Source organism: Papaver somniferum, chromosome 9 (genome assembly GCF_003573695.1).
Source record: "Papaver somniferum cultivar HN1 chromosome 9, ASM357369v1, whole genome shotgun sequence".
Classification (NCBI taxonomy): Eukaryota; Viridiplantae; Streptophyta; class Magnoliopsida; order Ranunculales; family Papaveraceae; genus Papaver; species Papaver somniferum.
In genome coordinates this window covers 15,179,468-15,200,729 of record NC_039366.1, presented here as the reverse complement: position 1 = coordinate 15,200,729, position 21,262 = coordinate 15,179,468, and the positions used below count along the sequence as shown (strand labels likewise).

At 36.2% G+C, this 21,262-nt stretch overlaps 1 protein-coding gene across 1 annotated transcript; it reads right to left on the bottom strand.

Annotated features, from left to right (window-relative positions):
- Positions 1-8,273: 8,273 nt before the first annotated feature.
- LOC113307811 lies at positions 8,274-9,631 on the bottom strand. Its single transcript, XM_026556264.1, has 2 exons — positions 9,203-9,631; positions 8,274-8,773 (listed from the first exon to the last, which is right to left on the bottom strand). The coding sequence occupies exons 1-2, from the start codon at positions 9,551-9,553 to the stop codon at positions 8,573-8,575; spliced, it is 552 nt and encodes a 183-aa protein (XP_026412049.1). The 5' UTR covers positions 9,554-9,631; the 3' UTR covers positions 8,274-8,572.
- Between the last annotated feature and the right edge of the window lie 11,631 nt (positions 9,632-21,262).

Genomic DNA, 21,262 nt, shown 5'->3' with positions numbered 1-21,262 from the left:
TTGATTGACCCTGATACCTTTAAGTGGAACCAACTCACAATCTCTATTACTTTCTCTCATGTTATTTCCTAGAAAATTTTAAACATTAATTTGTTTAGCTATCTGGAAGATGGTTTAGAAAAAGATAAAAATAGATGGTTATTAACCAATAATTAAGTATTTACAGTCAAGTCTTTCTATGATAAGCTTAATATGCATGTAGCTCCATCTGAGGCAACACACACTTTTTGGAAGTCCTTATGGAAAATTAATATTTCTCAAAAGATTAAAATATTTTTGTGGAAATGCTTAAATGATTCCCTACCTTTCAGACACAAAATTGGTTCTTCAGATCAAAATTGTATTTTCTGAAATTGAAACTTTGTCTCATCTGTTCTTTGAGTGTTCCTTTCCCAAGTCTTTGTGGATGCTACCTCCTATGGCTGGTATGTGTCCTGACTTGGGAATTGGAACTCCTTTCATAGATTATTTTAGTGTTTGGATGAGTGTTACAGGTAACTCAATTGACATATATTCAGCAATTACAAAATGTTGGTTGATATGTAAGGAGAAGTGTTGCAGAATATTCAAAAATAAATCTAGTTCTTCGTTGAGCATTAGCCTTGCAGTTTTGAGACACTTACAATTTTGGAAACCTCCATAGGATGCAAATATAAATAAAGCTAATGTTTCACATCAAATTGAGAAAACAAATTATTATTGAAATCCTCTATTAGCAAACCAAATAAAGATCAATTTCGACGCTGCTTGGGTTTCAGAATCCTTGATTTCTGGTTTCGGTCTAATCTTAAGGAACTGTGCAGGGAACAACCAAGGAGTAAAATCAGGATTCTTCAGAGCCACATGCCCATAAAAGGCAGAGGCATTAGCACTTTTGTAGGGAGATAAATGGACTAAAGAGATGAACTTAAAGTATTTAGGGACGAAAGGGGATTGCGAGAGGATTCTGGATTTTACACAAGGGAAGAAAAACTTAGTCAAATGACCGAATGAATCGATTCTCAAAGAAGCCATGCTTATTTTATCTAGTTGTGATAATTTTTTGGGATTTATCTACACACCATTACACAGTAACCAGGCTGCAAATAGATCGGAAAAAGAGGCTTCCAAATCTTCTCTTCATCAGAGTTGGAGTTTAATCATGTCAATTTTTTTTCCGGCTATTTCAATTATAGAAAACTCTGTTTTTTTCGAGGAAGAACATTTGTTGGCAGGTTACAACATTAGGGCGTCAGTCGCCTTTACGGGGACAATCACCAACACTTTATTTTCCCCTTTTTACTAGGGGTCGGTCTGTTGATTCCTAGTTTTTAGCTTTCTTTTTTTATTATATAATCAATTCATAAAAAAAAATGTTATTTACACCTCTTTTTTTTTGGCTAACAAAGAAATTTCATTGAAGAAAGTCAAAGTACAGATGATTGAGAGAAAAGTGAGGTTGGCTATTTAACCATTCACCTATCACTCCATTCCTCTTACAATATTTGGCTGCTGGGTCAGCAGACCCATTAAAGTTTATTGCGATATTTTGGGATTCCGAGAATCGAAAAGTACTTAACAAAGAAATGCAATCATCTAGAATTGAGCTGCTACACCAACTAGTTTGGTAACCTTTATTACATAAATAGGAAATGCAATTACTTGGATCACTTAGAATGCAAATCTTCTTTAGGTTTCTATTCTTGGCCCGTTTGATTGCCTAAGGAATATTGGGCGATAGTTGGAAATCTTCAATATAAGTACCTCCGTTCCCGGAAAGAATTGCCATCACTTTTTCAATTTGGTCTATTTTTAGTTAAAAATGATAAAATGATGGTAACTCTTTTCTAAATACGGGAGAATATATGATAAGTGTGACTCACATTATTGGTATTTTATGATCTAATATCCCGATCTCGCATTATAAAGTTACCGTCGATTGCAATTTTCAAGAAACAAATTCCTTCTATACAAACTATCGGTGTAAGATATATTTTTGACCCGAAACAAAAATATTTGGTAATTTAACTTCTATCCCATAATTTAGGGAGTAAACTTTTATGGAGGAGTATTTCAGCATCTCATTTCGAATGAATTACTACAGAAAGGGAAAACACTAATTAGACATGGGAGAAAACTACAAGAATCAGTATCATCCTCTAAGTTAATTATAGGTCCTGAACGAAGAGTTAGCTCTGGAAAGCACATGAGAAAGAATGAGGAGTTAGATTTGGAAATCACATGATCAGTCTATGACTTTTGCCTGTTAAAAAGTAGTCTATGTTTGGCTTTCCGATCGCCCAGACGAGAACAGCTCCCACTCAAGAAGATATCCTGTTAGCCGTTTGTTGTAACTTGTAACCAAGCTGCAATGCAATCTTTACCAGATAAATCAGGAAAGCTTAATGATAGACAATTGTTAGAGAATAGTCTTATAAGCTTGTGAAGTATGTGTGCGTTGTGCATACATAATGTTTGAGTGTGGTAACTGGCAATAGTGAATCAATGTGTACGTTGGTCATCGGATCAGGTGGTCAACATAATTCAAATGTTGGTGTTGCAATTGTTGATGATCTTACATTTTTTGACTTAGATCCAAATAATGATTTTTTCCGTAAAGAGATCAAGCAATTTTTTCTTGGTTATTTTTTGTCTGCACTGAAGAGATTTACTCTCAAGTTGTTGATTGTACTTCCTCTGATGAAGTATGGTTTTCAATTTAAACATAATTACAATACTACAACTAAAGCAAGATTGACGCAATTGAAATCAAATGATCTTGTTACAGTTAATTAGAAGAGTTCCGATTCGATGTTAATCTATTTCAATGCAAGAATCACCTCTCACTAATTAACACAAATTAATCGTCCTATTAATGATGATCTGGTTTTCCATATTTTACAAGGATTACCTTCACAGTTTAATGCTTTCAAGACATCAATTAGTACTCAACAACTCAAAAATGACAATCTCAGTACATCTTCTGAGTTACTTGGTTTACTTCTTTCAGAGGAGACTGGAATGAATTTTGAACCTAATGTTGATCTCACTGCTGTTTCTGCAAACATATCTTAACAACATCATGTTTCTTCTTCTCATTCCTTTAGTAATCAATTTTCAGGTTCTCATAATCCTTAATCTAGTTACGATAACCAGTAGTATGACCAGTCTAATGCCTATATGGTCCTGTCTCAAGTCATTGGAATTAATTCATATCTTCTTATATGTGGTTTTAATCGATCTGGTGGATATAGAGGAAACCGTTATGGTGGAAGATTTTTAGGAGGATTTCGTGCTGGTAGCATTCCTAGTGGAAGTGGTAGATTTGGAAGACCTACTAATAACACTAACTTTTATCCACCACCAATGAGTTACAGTTACTGCATTGAATGTCAGATATGTAAGAAACCTGGACACTCAACTATTATTATTATTATTATTTTTTTGATAGCAATCTTAATTCATTATATTAATAATTCAATATTACAATATAATGACAGAGTACAAATTAAGAACATAAAAAACAAATACTACTACTCCAAACCAGCACAAACGAAAATATAAGTAAAGAAGCATCCGCAAGAAGCAAGATGTAGAAGGGGCTTGGAGAAGATGTCCATAAATAATGAACATGTTGCTGAATAGCATAATTTGCAAGATTACGAACTATTGATTTAGCTCTTCTTTTATGATGATCATGAATAAAAGTAACCAGGGATTCCGCCTCCCACAAATTAAACCTAAGGAAATTAGGTTTTGTTTTGCTCATGTCTTCAGGTGATATACCCAAGCTTTGTATTTCGGTTTTGGCTTGGATATGTGGGTAGTGAAAGAAATAATGAAAGAGAATATGGATAGTTTACGTTTTAACACTTTCAAGCTAATAAGAGGGCTTGTGTAACGGCTGAAAAGGTGTGCTTCCATCGTGAGTTCGTGAGAGTAGGAACCTCGCATGAATGTAGGTAACTGACGACTAAGCAGTAGCCACCCCCATTGTAAATCTGACGGTTGAGAAGCTTTTCTGATTGTCAAAATCTGGTGACGGGGAGAACATACACTAGCAGTAGAATCACGATATTTGATCGGCAGTATCAAATCCCTTGTAACAGAATCTTCAAGAATATCGCATATATCACCTCTTTAACTTGAACCCACAATTGTAATGTAAAATACCCTTCCCCAAAATACTAATGCCGTTGATGAAAAACCCCTCCATGAGTTTCTTGAATGATCAGTTAAGATGTTTAATCCATAAATCCCACCATTGGATAAGATAATCCAATGTAACATGTAATGATATACTATGTTAAAGGCTTCTTTTCTGCCAATGGTTGTATTTTTTCCTTCCAATAAATCAACCATGCTCTCACCATTGAAATCAAGTTTAATCCTATTCGATTCATAACAAAATTTCGGAATTGAAACCATACCCAAAATAATACCCTTTAAAGGAAGAATTGTTATAACAAACAAAGAAAAATCATCCCAAGGATGAAGAAAGAATCACTACAAGAGTGAAAGAAAAGAATCACCATTAAGGTGGAGGAAATAATCACCATTAAGGTAAAGGAAAACACCACAAGAGCGACTCTCGGCAGACGCAATCTACATACATTTGCTGCCATATTTTTAACTTAGCAAAAAAATAAATAAATAACGACATGGATCAAGCGTACAATGTTTCTTCTGATGGTTTTGGTAAGGAGTACGAGGAATTTTGGGTGCCCAGAACCTGAATCTTTTGAAGTGTACAATGAAGATGCTTCTACTTCTTCGTATGGTTGGATTCCAGATTCATGTGCTACACATCATCTTACTTATGATTTGTCAAATCTCAACTTGCATTTATGAATACCAGGGAACAAATGCATGTATGAAATGGATCAGGTTTGCACATAACTCATATCAGTTCTTCTAACTTTCATAATGGATCTACGAAGTTTGTAATATCAACTGTTCTACTTCATGTGAAGGATATGGTTACTCACAAGGTTCTACTTAATGTTCCTGCTAAAGATGGACTCTATCATTTGGAATTCACTGCAACACATCTTAAACAAACATTTACATCTAGTACTTCTACTACTTCCAGTTGGCAAAAAAAACTTGGTCATCTAGCATATAAATCTTTGAAGCATGTCCTGGCTTCTATGGATGAGGTTATTCATGATCATTTGTCTACTACATATGTCATGATTTTCAGTTAGCTAAAATTGTTTACCATATCCAATTATGTCAAATAACAAGGACTATAGTCATGTATATCTCATTCACATTGATGTATGGGTCTTCCCTTTGTGTTCAATAAATGGATTCAGGTATTATGTGTCATTTATTGAATCTTTTAGTAGATTTAATTGGATATATCCTCTGGCTTACAAATTTGAAGATATTGGAATATTTGTTAAATTAAAAAATCATGTAGAGAATCAGCTTACTAGAAGAATTAATTTTTCGATTAGACTGGGGAGGAGAATAACGAACTGTGTCATCTTATTTGGATTCTTGTGGAATAAGACATAGCGATTCATTTGCTCATGCTCATGCTCAGAATTGGACAGCTGAGAGGAAGCATAGACACATAGTGGAAACTGGTTTATCCTTTCTTTCTCATGCCTCATTACCTTTATCATATTGGTCTTATGCGTTTGAAACTGCTAGTTTCCTCATCAACAGACCACCTACCTCTATCTTACAAAACTTATCTCCCTTAGAATGTATGTTTCATCTAAAACCTGCCTATAAATTTTTTGGAAACTTTTGGATGTGCTTGTTATCCATGCTTAAGATCTTTCAATAATCATAAACTCCAACCAAGATCCGTGAAATGTGTTTTTCTGGGTACAATCATTTTACACAAGGGATATAGATGCTTAAAGTCTGCAGAAAAACAAGATTACAATTTCAAGGGATGTGACATTTGATGAGTCTGTATTTCCTTATGCCAACTTATTTAAGCACCCTGCATCTACTTCTGCAACTTTGTCTAGTATGTCCATTGTGCCATTTTCTTCAGACATTTCTTCTATACCTGCTATTTTAAATGAAGTAATTAATTTTTCCACTTAATCACGTACAACAGTTTCTTGCATTAGCTACATGTAATTATTTACAATCTGAAGTTATTACCAATGCTCATCCTATGAATACCATAGGTAAAATGTGCATCACAAAACCTAAAGCATTTACTTCTGAGGTATAAATTGTGTGTGAGGACATTACTGCACCAACTTCCTATACTGAAGCATGTAAAGATCAAAATCGGATAGCTACAATGGATGAGGAGATTAATGCTTTAATACATAATGGTACTTAATTAGTTCTTTCTATTGATGCTGGTGATAATGCGATTGGTAGTAAATGGATTTTCAGAATCAAAAGAAATGCAAATGGTTCCATCAAGAGGTACAAGGATAGGTTAGTAGGTAAGGGATACAATCAAGTTGAAGATTGACTATCAACATACCTTTAGTCCAATAGTACTGAAGCCAACCAAAATAAGAACAATTTTATCCATTTCTCTATATAAAGGATGAAAAATCAGACAAATGGTTGTGAAGAATGCATTTCTGCGTGGATACTTAACTGGGATATTTTCATGATGCAACCTCCAGGTAATTCTGATAAAATCCTTCCTAATCATGTTTGCAAACTTCAAAAGCCTCTTTATAGGCTCAAACTAGCTCATAGAGCTTGGTTTGACAGATTGAAAAAGTTATGGATGCAGTCTAGTTCTAAATCTTCTAAACCCCGATACTTTTTTATTCTATAGAGTCATTGCTTCAACTAATGTTTATATTATCATCTATGTAGATGACCTATTGATCACTGAAAGTTGTTATTCTACAATTGATCCTCTCACATTGAGTTTGCTATCAAAGATTTAGGAGTACTTCAATTCTTTTTGAAAATTCAAGATAAACATTCTTCTTTTTCAGGAACAATATATTTCCAATTTAATTTCCAAGACTAAGATGAGTGCATGCAAGCCTTGTGACACTCCATATTCTAAACCACATGCTGTTGAAAAGTTACCATTGTTTGAAGATGTTATTTTATACAAAAGTACTGATGGAGCTCTTCAGTATGCCACTATAACAATACCTGACATTTTCTTTGTTGTTAACAAAGCTTGTCAGTATACGCATGCTCCTATAGAACTCATTGGATAGTTGTCAAGAGGATACTTAGGTATCTCCATGGAAGATAGTCTTTTGGCCTGCAATTCAGGAGATCATCTTCTTTACAACTGCAAGCCTACTCTGATGCTGATTGGACTGGAGATATCTCCCACAGAATATTTACGAGTGGTATGGAAATATTTTTGGGACTAAACCTAATATCTTGGTGCTCTAGAAACAAAAGATTGTCTCCAAATCCAGCATATTGAGGTGGAATACAAGGCTTTAGCTGATGCAACTTCAGAAATTATTTGGGTTCAATCTTTTCTCTTTGAACTTCATTACCAATTCTCTAAAACTCCGTTATTGTGGTGTGATAACATGGGAGCAACTTACTTAACTGCAAACATCTTTTTTCACAACAAAATGAAGAATATTGAGTTTTCTTTTCATTCTGTCAGAGAATTTAGTTGCACCTAAGTCCTTGGGATTTCGTTTTTTTGTCTACCGGAGAACATATTGCAGATGTTCACACAAAAGGTTTATTTACTGTGAGGTTTTCTTTTCTCAGATTCAAGCTCAGTTTCTCTGCACCTGCATACACTCTGGTGTTGTGAGGGTGTTAGAAAATAGTCTTGCAAGTGTGTGAAGTTACATTCATGTGTACTACTAGATAGGCGGAGTCCTATTTTCAAGATGAATTTTCTCACAAATATTCTTATTTATTGTACATGGAAAATTGTGTTAGTAACAAGATAAAGGGTAAAACAAGAAAAAACATGAAAAATGATGAATTCAAGGTAATTTTTTTAATCTAAGAGATTTGGTCCGTCAACTTATATATATGGTACAGAGGGAGTATAAAAGATGATTAATGTAGTTAGGATGCACAATAAAGGATGTTGGACTTCAACTAATGAGAAGATTATCAGTGTTTCCTCAGTAACTTTACACCTACACTATTTTGATGTATTTAGAGTTGGACATGATACTATACATTTATACTCAAACTTAAAACCCATATGGAATTTTATGCACAAACTTAAAACGTTTGTGAAATTCTCAGCATGTCTATGTCGTTCCTGTTAATATACGTTGTTATTTGTAAATTTGACCAGCAATTTTCCCAACCATCATTACGATGCTATAACAAAGTAACTAAATTACTCAGTCTAGTTTGTCTTGGTTTTTATTATTCGTTTAAACTATTAAAACCATTAACTTTGTTAGTAGTAAGCATTTGATCATTTGATCATATGCTTAAGAGTGACACCCAAAATTTACCGATGTTATTAGGTGGATATTAATTCGCTCGAGTTGTCCTAAAAGATATAGCAGTACATATAATTCCACCGAATTGAATAATCCTAACTACTAACCCCTTTATCTTTCATTGGCAGTACTAGCAAATTCAAACATTATACATCATTCTTATCTTATCGACTGGCACAAGACTATCATTTGATACCAAATCAAATTAGCTGTGTTCGTGCCATCTTCACGAAAGATGCCAGCGCTGGATCAAATAATGGCGATCCTGGTTGAAGTTTACAGATACGCTTAAGCCCCATTTGTTGAGTACAATTTTTCCTTGGACCTTCTAGCCAGCCAACCACATATATACAAGAACAGATCTCTTCTCCTCCTTCGCGTGTGTGAAGTTCTCGCTCTATCTGTTAATAACACAACGCAATAATATCAAAAATAACATTCAATGAAGTCATATAGCACTTCCTAGCTGGTACAATATTGTAGTAAATGTTTTCTATGTCCTGACCACCATCCACCACCAAACCATAAAACCCAGAATTAAAAACATATACTGAGAATCTATGGAGTTGGGCAAATCATTCAACTAAAATTCAAACCCCCAAAACCCAGATTCCCTGAATCAGAACAAACATTAATGCCAATATCAAGTAACGAATCAGTAATTGACTCACTCACAGATTCAATAACATTCATCTTAAATCAAACCATAAATTAAAATTAATGATTCATCACCATCAGCAGAACCACTAAAAAACCAAATTAAAACAGAGAAAACGAAACAAATTTGTCTTAATAACTACAATGAAAAAACAGATACTGAGTCAACTCACTGATTCAATGACGCCATTATAGAACTTTTGTTCTTCTTCACCTTCTTCAAGTAGTGCACAGACATACGATCCACGTCTCATATCATAACACTCTTTATCCTGTAGCTGAACACAAGCTGGACGAAACCTGTTGACAAACTCATCTAATTCTTTGGCAGTCTTGAAATCTTCGACATGGAATACCTCATCTTCATCTTTATCAGGAAAATCCATGAATCTTACAGTAAGGGTGCTGTTTGGCTTGCAGTAAACTGGTTTATCTACTGTATACCAAGCTTCATCTTGAACTGAACGGAAATCTAACACTGGGTTTTGATTGGGTTTTCTTGGACGACCTCGAGCCCGAATCATAGCTGTAAAATTATTTCTTCTACAGAGAGTGGAACTGAGATGTATACAATGGTGGTGGTGGAGTCTGATAAAAATTTAAAACGGAGAAATGTATTTATGCAGAGTTGTACAACAACACGCTTAATAAAAGATATGATAGACATGTGACCAACTAACAGTAGTAGCAGAAAATTAAATGACTCTTTAACCTACACACCCACTACCTGTTATCCTACACTACTGCATCACAGCTGTGTTGGCTGCAGTACTATCATGAGAAGGGGTTGGTTTATGGAAAATGTCATTTCATAGAAATGGACGGTAGTAATCCATTAACGGCAAAGTCCCATGTGGATAGCCACGTGATTGGAAAGTGGGTTTTTCTACCGTAAGTAAAATCAAAAAGTCTTCATGGACCGAGCCAAAAACAATGAAACACAAACCGTCAAGACGCAATACATGTGGCCTTGGCAAACTCCGGAGGGGCTGCTGATATAACTTCACCAAGGGTCTCAGATGCTCAGTATTCCTATGTTTGAGTTTCTGAAGCACAAGCTGAAAGTGATTCAGGCACTGCAGCTTGGGGGGGCTAGTAAAAGAGTGTGTGTGTGTATATCTACTTTTGTCCTGCCTTAAGTCTTTTAGTGAGTTTTTTTAGCCTTTCTAGTAAAACAACTTTTCTTACTTTCTGTTGTGCCTCCTGTATTGTCTCTATATAAGGCCAGTCTGTAATTCTTTTGTGTAACAGATTCTCTACGCAGCATTGCTTTCAATTTACATTAAGCCTTTGGACAGGGGTTATTGCTTATTGCTAGGTACGTATGGTTACTGGTGCAAATTCATTGTTTTCCATACGATTAATGTTGGTTCTGATGTTGCTTTAGCGCTGCAATACATATTGGTGTTCTTTTCTGGTGCTTTAATATTCTACGAACTGTTAGTTTTTTTTTTCACCACAAAACTAATATGAATCGAAGTAACAAACACTCGGTAGCAGCGACTTGAATAATCTGCAGAATCTACGTGATATGCTTGCGAAATTCCATGATATGATTCTTACTTGAAGAGTCTACGAGAGTTGATGTCCCCAATTAAACCAATGAAATAATTTCTATTATTTTCGTCTTTAAACGTAATTTTGCTCGATCTCTCAATGAGAAATCAATTATTTTAGCTTATGGATGCAAAAATAGACAAAGAAGGGCACTACCTCCAGGACGTTCAAGACATTTGGTATAGCTGAAGTTCCTCATTATGCTAGAGAAAAGTAGATCACATCCTAAATTAGAGTAACCTTGAGCAAGCTAGAGATGGAAGTTGACTAATAAGAGTTGAAGTTCAAATGTCTTTCTTCACTACTATAGGAGCTCTGCCCGACCAATACTATATATATATATATATTAAGCTCCCCCGCGAGTATTATTGTGCTCTATCATGGTTTTGGATACAGATAAGGCATCCACTAAGTAAACGATAAGAATATAAGGATTCAATAGGAATCTTCATTTCTATAGATAAAGAGATTTAGTCAAGGGAGAAGATCATCGAACTACTCCAATATTCAGTCTGCTTGATTGTCCCTAACTAGCCTTAACCAGCAACATAGTGGAGTTAAAGCAAGCAGATTATGTTTTAATTTCCTCTATAGAACTTGCCCCTAGAAATGCTTGCAAGATTCATGCAGTAGGCTGAAAAATCGTTTAGGATAGGTGAAATGCCTCTACCACTTGGTGATATTAAAACAATTGCCGGCCGGGGTTGTTACACAATGACAGAAATCAATTGCCCCCAAAAATGTATTAGCCTTTCACGGATGTATAAACAATTTTTGGTACTATAACCTGCTTAACTTGAAGTCCTTATAAGTTTTATTCTATATATATAATGGTCGGATCTTCGAACAGCATGACAATCACAATACGCATAGTTGTGTTAAAATAGAATACCTGATGAAGCCATCGATTGAATCCAAGAAATCCTCCAAAACTACAAGCACACCCGTAGAACAGAATAATGGAATATCTTGGATTCTCCTTCTTGACCCTTTTGTGTAATGAATAATAAAGTTCTCGAATCCTATACTGATGGCTATAGAGTTCCTTTTATAGGTAGAAGGAGGACCAAAGTTCCTAGAGTTAGAGTTAGCATTCAATCTCGACCGTCCATCAAGGAAGAGATATAGGAAATAAGCCCAAGAAATGGTAACCAATATACTTAGAAATATTCTTAATTAACCAAAAGATAATACATGGGCCCAGGATATTTTATATGCATAGAAATATTCTTACATTCTCCCACTGGTCCATGTAATAATTTATTTAATGGTTAATTATATAAAAAAAACGTAAGCGCGCATAATTTCTAGACATATTTAATGGTTAAACATAATACCTTAACCAAGCAAATTGCTTATGCGAGTCATGGCGGTGGCACATTGTCATGTTATCAACATGTTCCCTTTCATGTACCACAACACAAGCAACTTACTTAATCATGTCTTAAATAGGGATATCATAATGGTCCAGTAATGTCTTCAAAAGAAAACAATTTCTGTTAACATTCATCCAATAACATAAAAGTATATTAAAGTGGATACATAAATAAGTTCAGAACAATAACAATTAAGATCTCAATAAGTGTTCAAACATAAGCAAAAGTCTAAGTGAAACTAATTGTTTGTTACTCCCTCAAGACCCATGTTTCCAACATGTTTCAGAAAGGTCTTAGGAGGTAACGCCTTCGTAAATGCATCTGCAATCATAAGTTTTGTGCCTATGTGTCAATGAACAACTTTTTCATCTGCCAACTTGCTTCAGGCATAGGTACTTAGATCCATGTGTCTTGAACCCTTAGTATATCTAGGGTGCTTTGAAAAGAATACTGCTGCGGCATTATCACAGTAAAGTTTCACAGGTGAGGAGGCAAAATTTAGGTCTCCAAACATTGAGATAAAATTCCGCAGCCATGAACAGTGATTTGTAGCCTCATAACATGCTACAAATTAAGCTTCCATTGTTGAGCCAGTGAGAACAGACTCTTTTGCACTTTTCCATGGTATTACTCCTCCAGCTAAGGAAAAGATATCCAAAAGTGCTCTTTCGAGTATCATTACATCCCATGAAATCGGAATCTGAATAACCAACCAACTCAAATTGATCTGACTTCGTAAATGTGAGACGATGATCCTTCGTTCCTTGCAGGTACCTTAAAACTTTCTTTGCAGCTTTCCAGTGTTCCATTCCAGGATTCACAAGGTATCTTCCCATCATACCAACTATATAGCTGATATCTGGTCGTGTGCAAACTTGAGCATACATTAAACTTCCCACCACATAAGCATAAGGGATTTTATCCATTTTCTTACGTTCCAGTTCATTCTTAAGACAAAGATTGAGTCCAAACTTGTCTCCTTTAGAAGCCGGAACTATACTTGGCTTACATGCATTCATCTCAAACCTCTCTAGAATTCTTTCGATATATGATTTCGTGAGATTGATAATGTGCCAAGGGATCTATCACGGGATATTTCTATCCAATCACATAAGAAGCCTCACCCATATCTTTCATTTTAAAATTCTTCGAGAGATATTCCTTAGTTTCATGCATAAGACCAAGATCACTACTCGCAAGTAGTAGTCATCTACATACAATACCAAAAATATGAACTTCCTCCCACTGATATTGAGATATATGCATGGATCTACAACATTTTTTTCAAACCAAATTTTTGAATGGTTTCGTTGAATTTTAGATACCACTTCCTGGAGGCTTGCTTAAGTCCATAAATTGATTTCTTAAGTTGGCAGACCATGTGTTCCTGTCCTTCTAAGACAAACCTTCAGGTGGAAACATGTAAATATCTTCCTCAAGCTCACCATTAAGAAAAGTTGTTTTCACATCCATTTGATGTAACTCAAGGTCATATTGAGCTACTAATGCCAGAATAATTCTGAGAGAGTCTTTCTTTGACACGGGAGAAAAGGTCTCTTTGTAATCAATGCCATCTTTCTGAGTGAAACCTTTGGCTACAAGTCTAGCTTTATAACATTGAATATTTCCATTAGCATCGTGTTTGGTCATAAAGACCCATTTACACCCGATTGCTTTGTGTCCTTCAGGCAATTCAACGTATTCCCAGACTCTATTATCATCCATCGATTTTTTCTCTACTTTCGTAGCATTAATCCATTAATCAAATTACTACACTTGATAGCTTGTGAATAAGAAACTGATCTTTCATAATCCCTCAAAATCCGATTCTTGTAGATAAACCACATAATCATCAGAAATAACCCTTTTTCGTTCTCTAGTAGATCTTCTTAAGGCTACTTCTTATGGTTGTTCTAAAATTTCTTCTGTGGAAATAGTCTCATCATGAAGTTCCGATGCCGTTATTTGTGTTATTTCATCATCAATCGGTTCTACAACCGAAGGAGTCACAATATTTGTAGAAATCTGAGGTAAAGGGATTATTACTCTGATTTCTTGAACAGATTTTTCTTGCACTGGTGTACTGACACTAACTTCGCATCCTTAATGAATTTTGCATTTCCAGTTTCAACAATTCTCATACTATGGTTAGGACAATATAATATACCCCTTGGATTTTTCAGGAAACCAATAAAGTAACTGCTAACAGTTTTCGTATCCAATTTCTTTTCTTTGGGATTATAAAATTTCGCTTCTGCTGAACAACCCCAAACTTCCAGGTGTTTTAAACTAGGTTTCCATCCCTTCCATAGTTCAAAAGGAGTCTTTGGAACTGATTTGCTTGGAACTCTATTTAAAATGTACACAGCATAACGAAGATCACACATCCAAAAACTTAAGGGTAAACTCGCATGAATAATCATGCTTCTAACCATTTCCATTATAGTACGATTTCGCCTTCTGTTACACCATTCTGCCAAGGTGAACCTGGCGTGTGATTGAGCAAAAATTCCAAGCTTTGGGAGAAGTAAAGCGAAAGGTCCAGGATGTTGTCCTGTTTCGTCATACCTTCCGTAATACTCTCCACCCCTATCACCCAACTAGCCTTAACCAGCAACATAGTGGAGTTAAAGCAAGCAGATTATGTTTTAATTTCCTCTATAGAACTTGCCTTAGAAATGCTTGCAAGATTCATGCTGTAGGATGAAAAATCGTTTAGGATAGGTGAAATGCCTCTACCACTTGGTGATATTAAAACAATGGCCGGCCGGGGTTGTTACACAATGACAGAAATCAATTGCCCCCAAAAATGTATTAGCCTTTCACGAATGTATAAACAATTTTTTGGTACTATAATCAGCTTAACTTGAAGTCCTTATAAGTTTTATTTTATATATATAATGGTCGGATCTTCGAACATCATGACAATCACAATACACATAGTTGTGTAAAATAGAATACCTGATGAAGCCATCGATTGAATCCAAGAATCCTCCAAAGCTACAAGCACACCGGTAGAACAGAATATAATGAAATATCTTGGTTTCTCCTTCTTGACCCTTTGTGTAATAAATAATAAAATTCTCGAACCCCATACTGATGGCTATAGAGTTCCTTTTATAGGTAGAAGGAGGACCAAGGTTCCTAGGGTTAGAGTTAGCATTCAATCTCGACCATCCATCAAGGAAGAGATAGGAAATAAGCCCAAGAAATGGTAACCAATATACTTAGAAATATTCTCAATTAACCAAAAGATAATACATGGGCCACATGATATTTTATATGCATAGAAATATTCTTACATTCTCCCACTGGTCCATGTAATAATTATTTAATGGTTAATTATATAAAAAAACATAAGCGCGCATAATTGCTAGACATATTTAATGGTTAAACGTAATACCTTAACCAAGAAAATTACTTATGCGAGTCATGGCGGTGGCACAATTGTCCTGTTATCAACATGTTCCCTTCCAGTACCACAACACAAGAAACTTACTTAATCAGGCCTTAAATAGGGATATCATAATGGTCCAGTAATGTCTTCAAAAGAAACAATTTCTGTTAACATTCATCCAATAACATAAAAGTATACTAAAGTGGATACAGAAGTAAGTTCATAACAATAACAATAATAATATCTCAATAAGTGTTCAAAAATAAGCAAAAATCTAAGTGAAACTATTTTTGTTACTCCCTCAAGACCCATGTTCCAACATGTTCAGAAAGGTCTTAGGAGGGGTAACGCCTTCGTAAATGAATCTGCAATCTTAAGTTTGTGCCTATGGTCAATGAACAACTTTTCATCTGAAAAACTGCTTCACGCATATGTACTTAGATCCATGTGTCTGAACCCCTTATTATATCTAGTGTGCTTAGAAAAGAATACGCTGTGCATTATCACAGTAAAGTTTCCAGGTGTGGAGGCAAAAATTTAGGTCCCCAAATTGAGATGAAATTCCGCAGCCATGAACAATGATTTGTAGCATAATGATGTGTTCTCAAAGTGTTGTAGATATGAAAAGGGGGTTGTTAGACTTGTGAAGGCAATGAATTTTAGACTAATAAAAATTTAAAAAATTAGAAAACTATATACAAAATTGACTTCAAGATATTAGAAAACAACCAAGACACTGATTTCACTATTACACATGAATAAATTATGGTAAACAATCCAAAACTCCAATTATCTTTTAAGACTCTTATTTCTTAATTCACAAATAATCTGGAAAATTCTCAAAAATTAATTGTATCCCTAAGCATATTATCTAAACAAAGCATAACCTATCTAATTGAATCAAACTAATGAAGAAATTTTTGCAAACAATTAAAAACTCTGCAAAAGCAGTGATTGAGTGAATTATAAATTATAAATTAGAGAGAATAAATAATTACCAATTATTCATGCGTAAATAGCTTCCTCATTGTCTTGGTTGTGAGAGAATTAGCCGCTCATCATGTTGGAAAACCTCTCAAAGAATTTCATTGATGCTCAAAAATGGTTTACAAATGATGAGAATATGAGAAATACAATAAAACCGGGTTTGTAACAATTATATTTGTTACAAACCAGAGAACTACGACCCTCGGTAAAATAAGACTGCTGCCGCTGTGTCGCAAAAACTGTAGTAAATAAGTCTGCTGCAGATGTACGACCCTCAGCTGGGAGTCGTTATCACTGTTGATAAACGACTGTCCTGGTCGGTCCGTTTTCGCGTTCTTCAGAAATGCAGTAGCAGAAAATGGCAGCTCTGCAACTTTGGTGTTTAAGCTCTGTGGTGTTCTAAAACCTCGAAACTCTCCCTCCGGCCTCTCTGAGTCCCCATCACCCTATATATACTCCACAGGACCAAAATATCTCGCAGTAATGTCTCCAAATTCTCTCACAGCAAAGCCATTACTCGGGAATTATTATTTCCAAAATTATGGTTTTATATCCTTCTTTACTTCCTTCACGCGTCTATCGCAACTAAGAGTCCTCCATACACGTTCAGTACACGAATTAGAGTCCCAGCAGCACACGCAATTCATAGCAAATCCCGTGAAAAACTCTCCCACGAACGTGTAGCTCTGTTTGCTTCTCGCGGAATATCCAGCCAAATTGGATCGAACCAAAGGCCCATACCAAGCCTTTTAGGATATATCACGTCCACCCATGAAGTTTCAGCGATTTAGTCTACCTCTAACCCATCCAAAATCCGATCGAGAAAACTGCCAGGAGTGAACTCTTCTTCCCGCCAAAAAATGAATTTGAAATGAAGAAGAAGGGTTGCCCCCTATCCGGTTCTGGGGTGCGGTTAGCAGCTGCCTAGAAATGGGGTGCCCCTTAGTAATTAGGTTACCCCTTATCCAAAGTGAGGGTCCGTATAGCAAATGTCCTCCAAGGGTGCCCGGGCAACTTTTCGAGCCGAATTTCCAAAAATATTTATTTCCAAAAAAATACCTACACACAAACACATAATAAGGACGAAAACGAGTACAACAATACGAAACATTGAGGACAATTAGACACAAAATGCGTCTATCAAATACCCCCAAACTTATTATTTGCTAGTCCTCGAGCAAAACTAAAAAAATAAAACCGAGTTAATCTCGGGAGGGTTTACCAGAGGTGTACCCACAAAACCATACTTCTAATTGGTCACAAGTATCCAAAGAGCTATGAGGACATACATATTCTCAACCTATCTCCAAGTAACTAGAATGCCAGAGAAATTAAAGGTGTCAGCTCTAAAGCTGACTGAAGAAAAGGGGAGACACATCCGCAACACTGCTAGATAAAGAGATATCCGCTACACTAGATAAACATTGTAAGATGCGTCCGCTTTACAGCTGGATAAGATTAGGAGAGAGAAAAGATGAGAGGGACATCTGCTACACAGCTGGACTAATTACGTGTGATGAGTTAAACCAGTGCTAGAAAGATCTTGTGCCAGATTGAAAGCGGACTAACAACAAAGCAACCAAATGTATCTTTCTTCGACTCTCTCATAGTGCTCAGTAGAAACAACGTCTTCTTCGGTCTTCAACTGTTGATGATAAACTATCGAACCTCATAGAACCTTGACAATTAACTCTTCTCTTCGATTTCTTGCTTGACTTATAAATTTCTACTTCCCTTTGGCCTTATTGAACAAAACGTAACGATGATTTTTTTTTTTTTTTTTTCATTTTTTTTTTTTTTTTAAACAAACAATTTACATGGCCATGAGAGAAGGACTTTCAAAACTTGGATCTTCGCAACTTGTGATGTCTTGGTATCATGGATTCTAACAACTTATATCTTTGCTCTTATAACTTCAACTTTGATTTTTGAATTATTCTTTTCTATTGTTGCTTCTAAACCTAAAACGTCTTCAACTTTCTTCATAGATTTTGATGTCGCTCCGCTTGTTGATGATGATAAGTTTCTACTGAGAGAGAGTCGCAATCCAGTAACTAAGACTACATTGTGAGGTTGCTTTGTCTTTCTGGCATTTCCTGACCTACTTGCCTTTCCATCATGTATGGTTAGGTCCATCACGGTTACCCTCTAAAAGGAACAAGTTCTCCTGAATTTCAAGGATCTCAATGTCTTTTTCTCTAATGTCTCAAAAGGTTGTTATCCCTAGCATTCCAATTTCTATCTTTTCGGTGAGAAACAGTATGTAAACTTAGCTAACCGGATACCATGTGACGCTAGAAGTTTCAAAAGTGCAACTAAAAAGTTCTTCCCCACCCCCAAACTTAAATCTAACATTGTCCTCAATGTTTCTAATGAAAGAGCAATACCAAAAGTAAAATAACACGAGGAGAAGTTGGAAAGATAGTACCTGGGTGAAGAAATCAAAAACTAATATACAACATACAACTTCCTCGATGGTCAATCAAGGGTAAACAGGGTCCTCCAGAGGGACCTCCTCAACATCACCTGTAGGAAAGGGCTCTAAAAAGGGTTTCAATCTCTGACCGTTAACCTTCGAAGAACTACTACCATCCGGTGTCTCAATTTCAACAGCTCCATGAGGAAAGACAGTGCGAACAATAAAAGGACCCGTCCACCGAGAACGTAACTTCCCAGGGAAGAGATGTAAACGGGTATCATACAGAAGAACTTTTTGACCTGGAGAAAATGACTTCCGTAAAATATTTCTATCATGCACAAGTTTCATTTTGTTTTATACTCCTTCGCACTATCGTAAGCATCTATACGAATCTCGTCCAACTCATTGAGCTGGAGTTTCCTATGGGCTCCTGCCTTGTCAAGTGAAAAATTTAGCTGTTAACAGCCCAATAAGCTCTATGTTCTAACTCAACAGGTACATGGCATGCCTTGCCATACACAAGACGATAAGGCGACATTCCAATGGGGTCTTAAACGCAGTACGGTAAGCCCATAAGGCATCAGTAAGCCTAGACGACCAGTCTTTCCGATTAGGATTAACTGTTTTCTCTAATATACGTTTTATCTCCCTATTGGAAACCTCTACCTGACCACTAGTCTGCGGATGATACGGGGTAGCTACCTTATGTGTAATACCATATTTCTTCATCAGAAGCCTAAAAGGTCCATTACAAAAGTGCGACCCTCCATCACTAATTATAGCTCGCGGTGTACCAAAACGTGTAAGTATATTATTTTTCAAGAACTCAATCACAACCCTATGGTCATTGGTTTTACACGCAACCGCCTCAATCCACTTAGAGACATAGTCTACGGCGACAAGGATGTATAGGTTACCAAAAGAATTAGGAAACGGACCCATAAAGTCAATACCCCACACATCAAAGACCTCAACAACTAAAATAGGGTTCAAGGGATCATGTTCCTACGGGAAATGGTTCCTAATTTCTGGCAACGCTCACAAGTAACACAGTAACTATGGGAGTCTTTAAACAACGAAGGCCAATAGAATCCACACTGCAATATCTTAGCAGCAGTCTTCTTAGCACTAAAGTGACCCCACAAGCATGATCATGACAAAAGGAAATAATACTGGACTGGTCACTCTCAGGTATACATCTCCTAATAATCTGGTCTGGACAATACTTAAAAAATAAGGATCATCCCAAAAGAAGTGCTTAACCTCGGCTAAAAACCTAGAACGATCTTGTTTACCCCAATGTTGGGGCATTCGACCAGTAACAAGATAATTCACTATATTCGCATACCAAGGTGTTTGGGTGACAAAGAAAGTTGTCATCAGGAAAGCTATCCCTTATAAAGGGATTCATCATGGGAATCAACAACTAGCCTAGACAAGTGGTCTGCTACTACATTTTCGGCACCCTTTTTGTCTCTAATGTCTGGAGAAAACTCTTGCAACAAAAGTATCCACCTAATCAATCTAGGTTTCGTATCCTTCTTAGACAAAATATTTCAAAGCAGCATGATCAGTATATATGACGATCTTAGAACCTAAGAGGTAGGGTCTAAACTTGTCTAAGGCAAACACAATGGCTAACAGTTCCTTCTCGGTAGTGGTATAGTTCAACTGGGCATCATTCAGAGTTTTGCTAGCATAGTAAATCACATGAAGTAATTTGTTTTCTGCTGACCTCACACCAATAGCATAATCTGAAGCATCACACATGATCTCAAAGGGTAAGTTCCAGTTGGGTGCCTGGACTATGGGGGCGGTAGTGAGTAAAGTCTTAAGCTTCTCAAAAGCCTCTAAACAAGCATCATCAAAGACAAACTTAACATCTTTTGCAAGCAAGTTGCAAAGAGGTCTAGAAATCAAGCTAAAATCCTTAATGAATCGACGATAAAAACCTGCATGCCCTAAGAATGACCTAATATCTCTTACGGTTTTTGGGACCTGTAAAGTCTTGATAAGGTCAACTTTGGCTTTATCTACCTCTATACCCTTAGAAGATACGATATTCCCTAAGACAATTCCTGATCTAACCATGAAATGACATTTCTCCCAATTAAGCACTAGATTCTTTTCCTTACACCTAGTCAACACTAATGACAAATGATGCAATCACTCATCGAAAGACGAACCAAACACTGAAAAGTCATCCATAAAGACCTCTAAAAACTTTTCTACCATATTGGAAAAATGCTCACCATGCAACGCTGAAAAGTCGCAGGGGCGTTACATAGCCCGAAAGGCATGCGTCTATACGCAAAGGTACCAAAGGGACAAGTAAAAGTAGTTTTTTCTTTGTCTTCTGGGGCAATAAAGATCTGATTGTAGCCTGAGTAGCCATCTAGAAAACAGTAATGGCTATGTCCAGCTAATCTCTCTAGCATTTGGTCGATAAAGGGAAGGGGAAAGTGGTCCTTCCTAGTGACCTTGTTCAATTTCATAT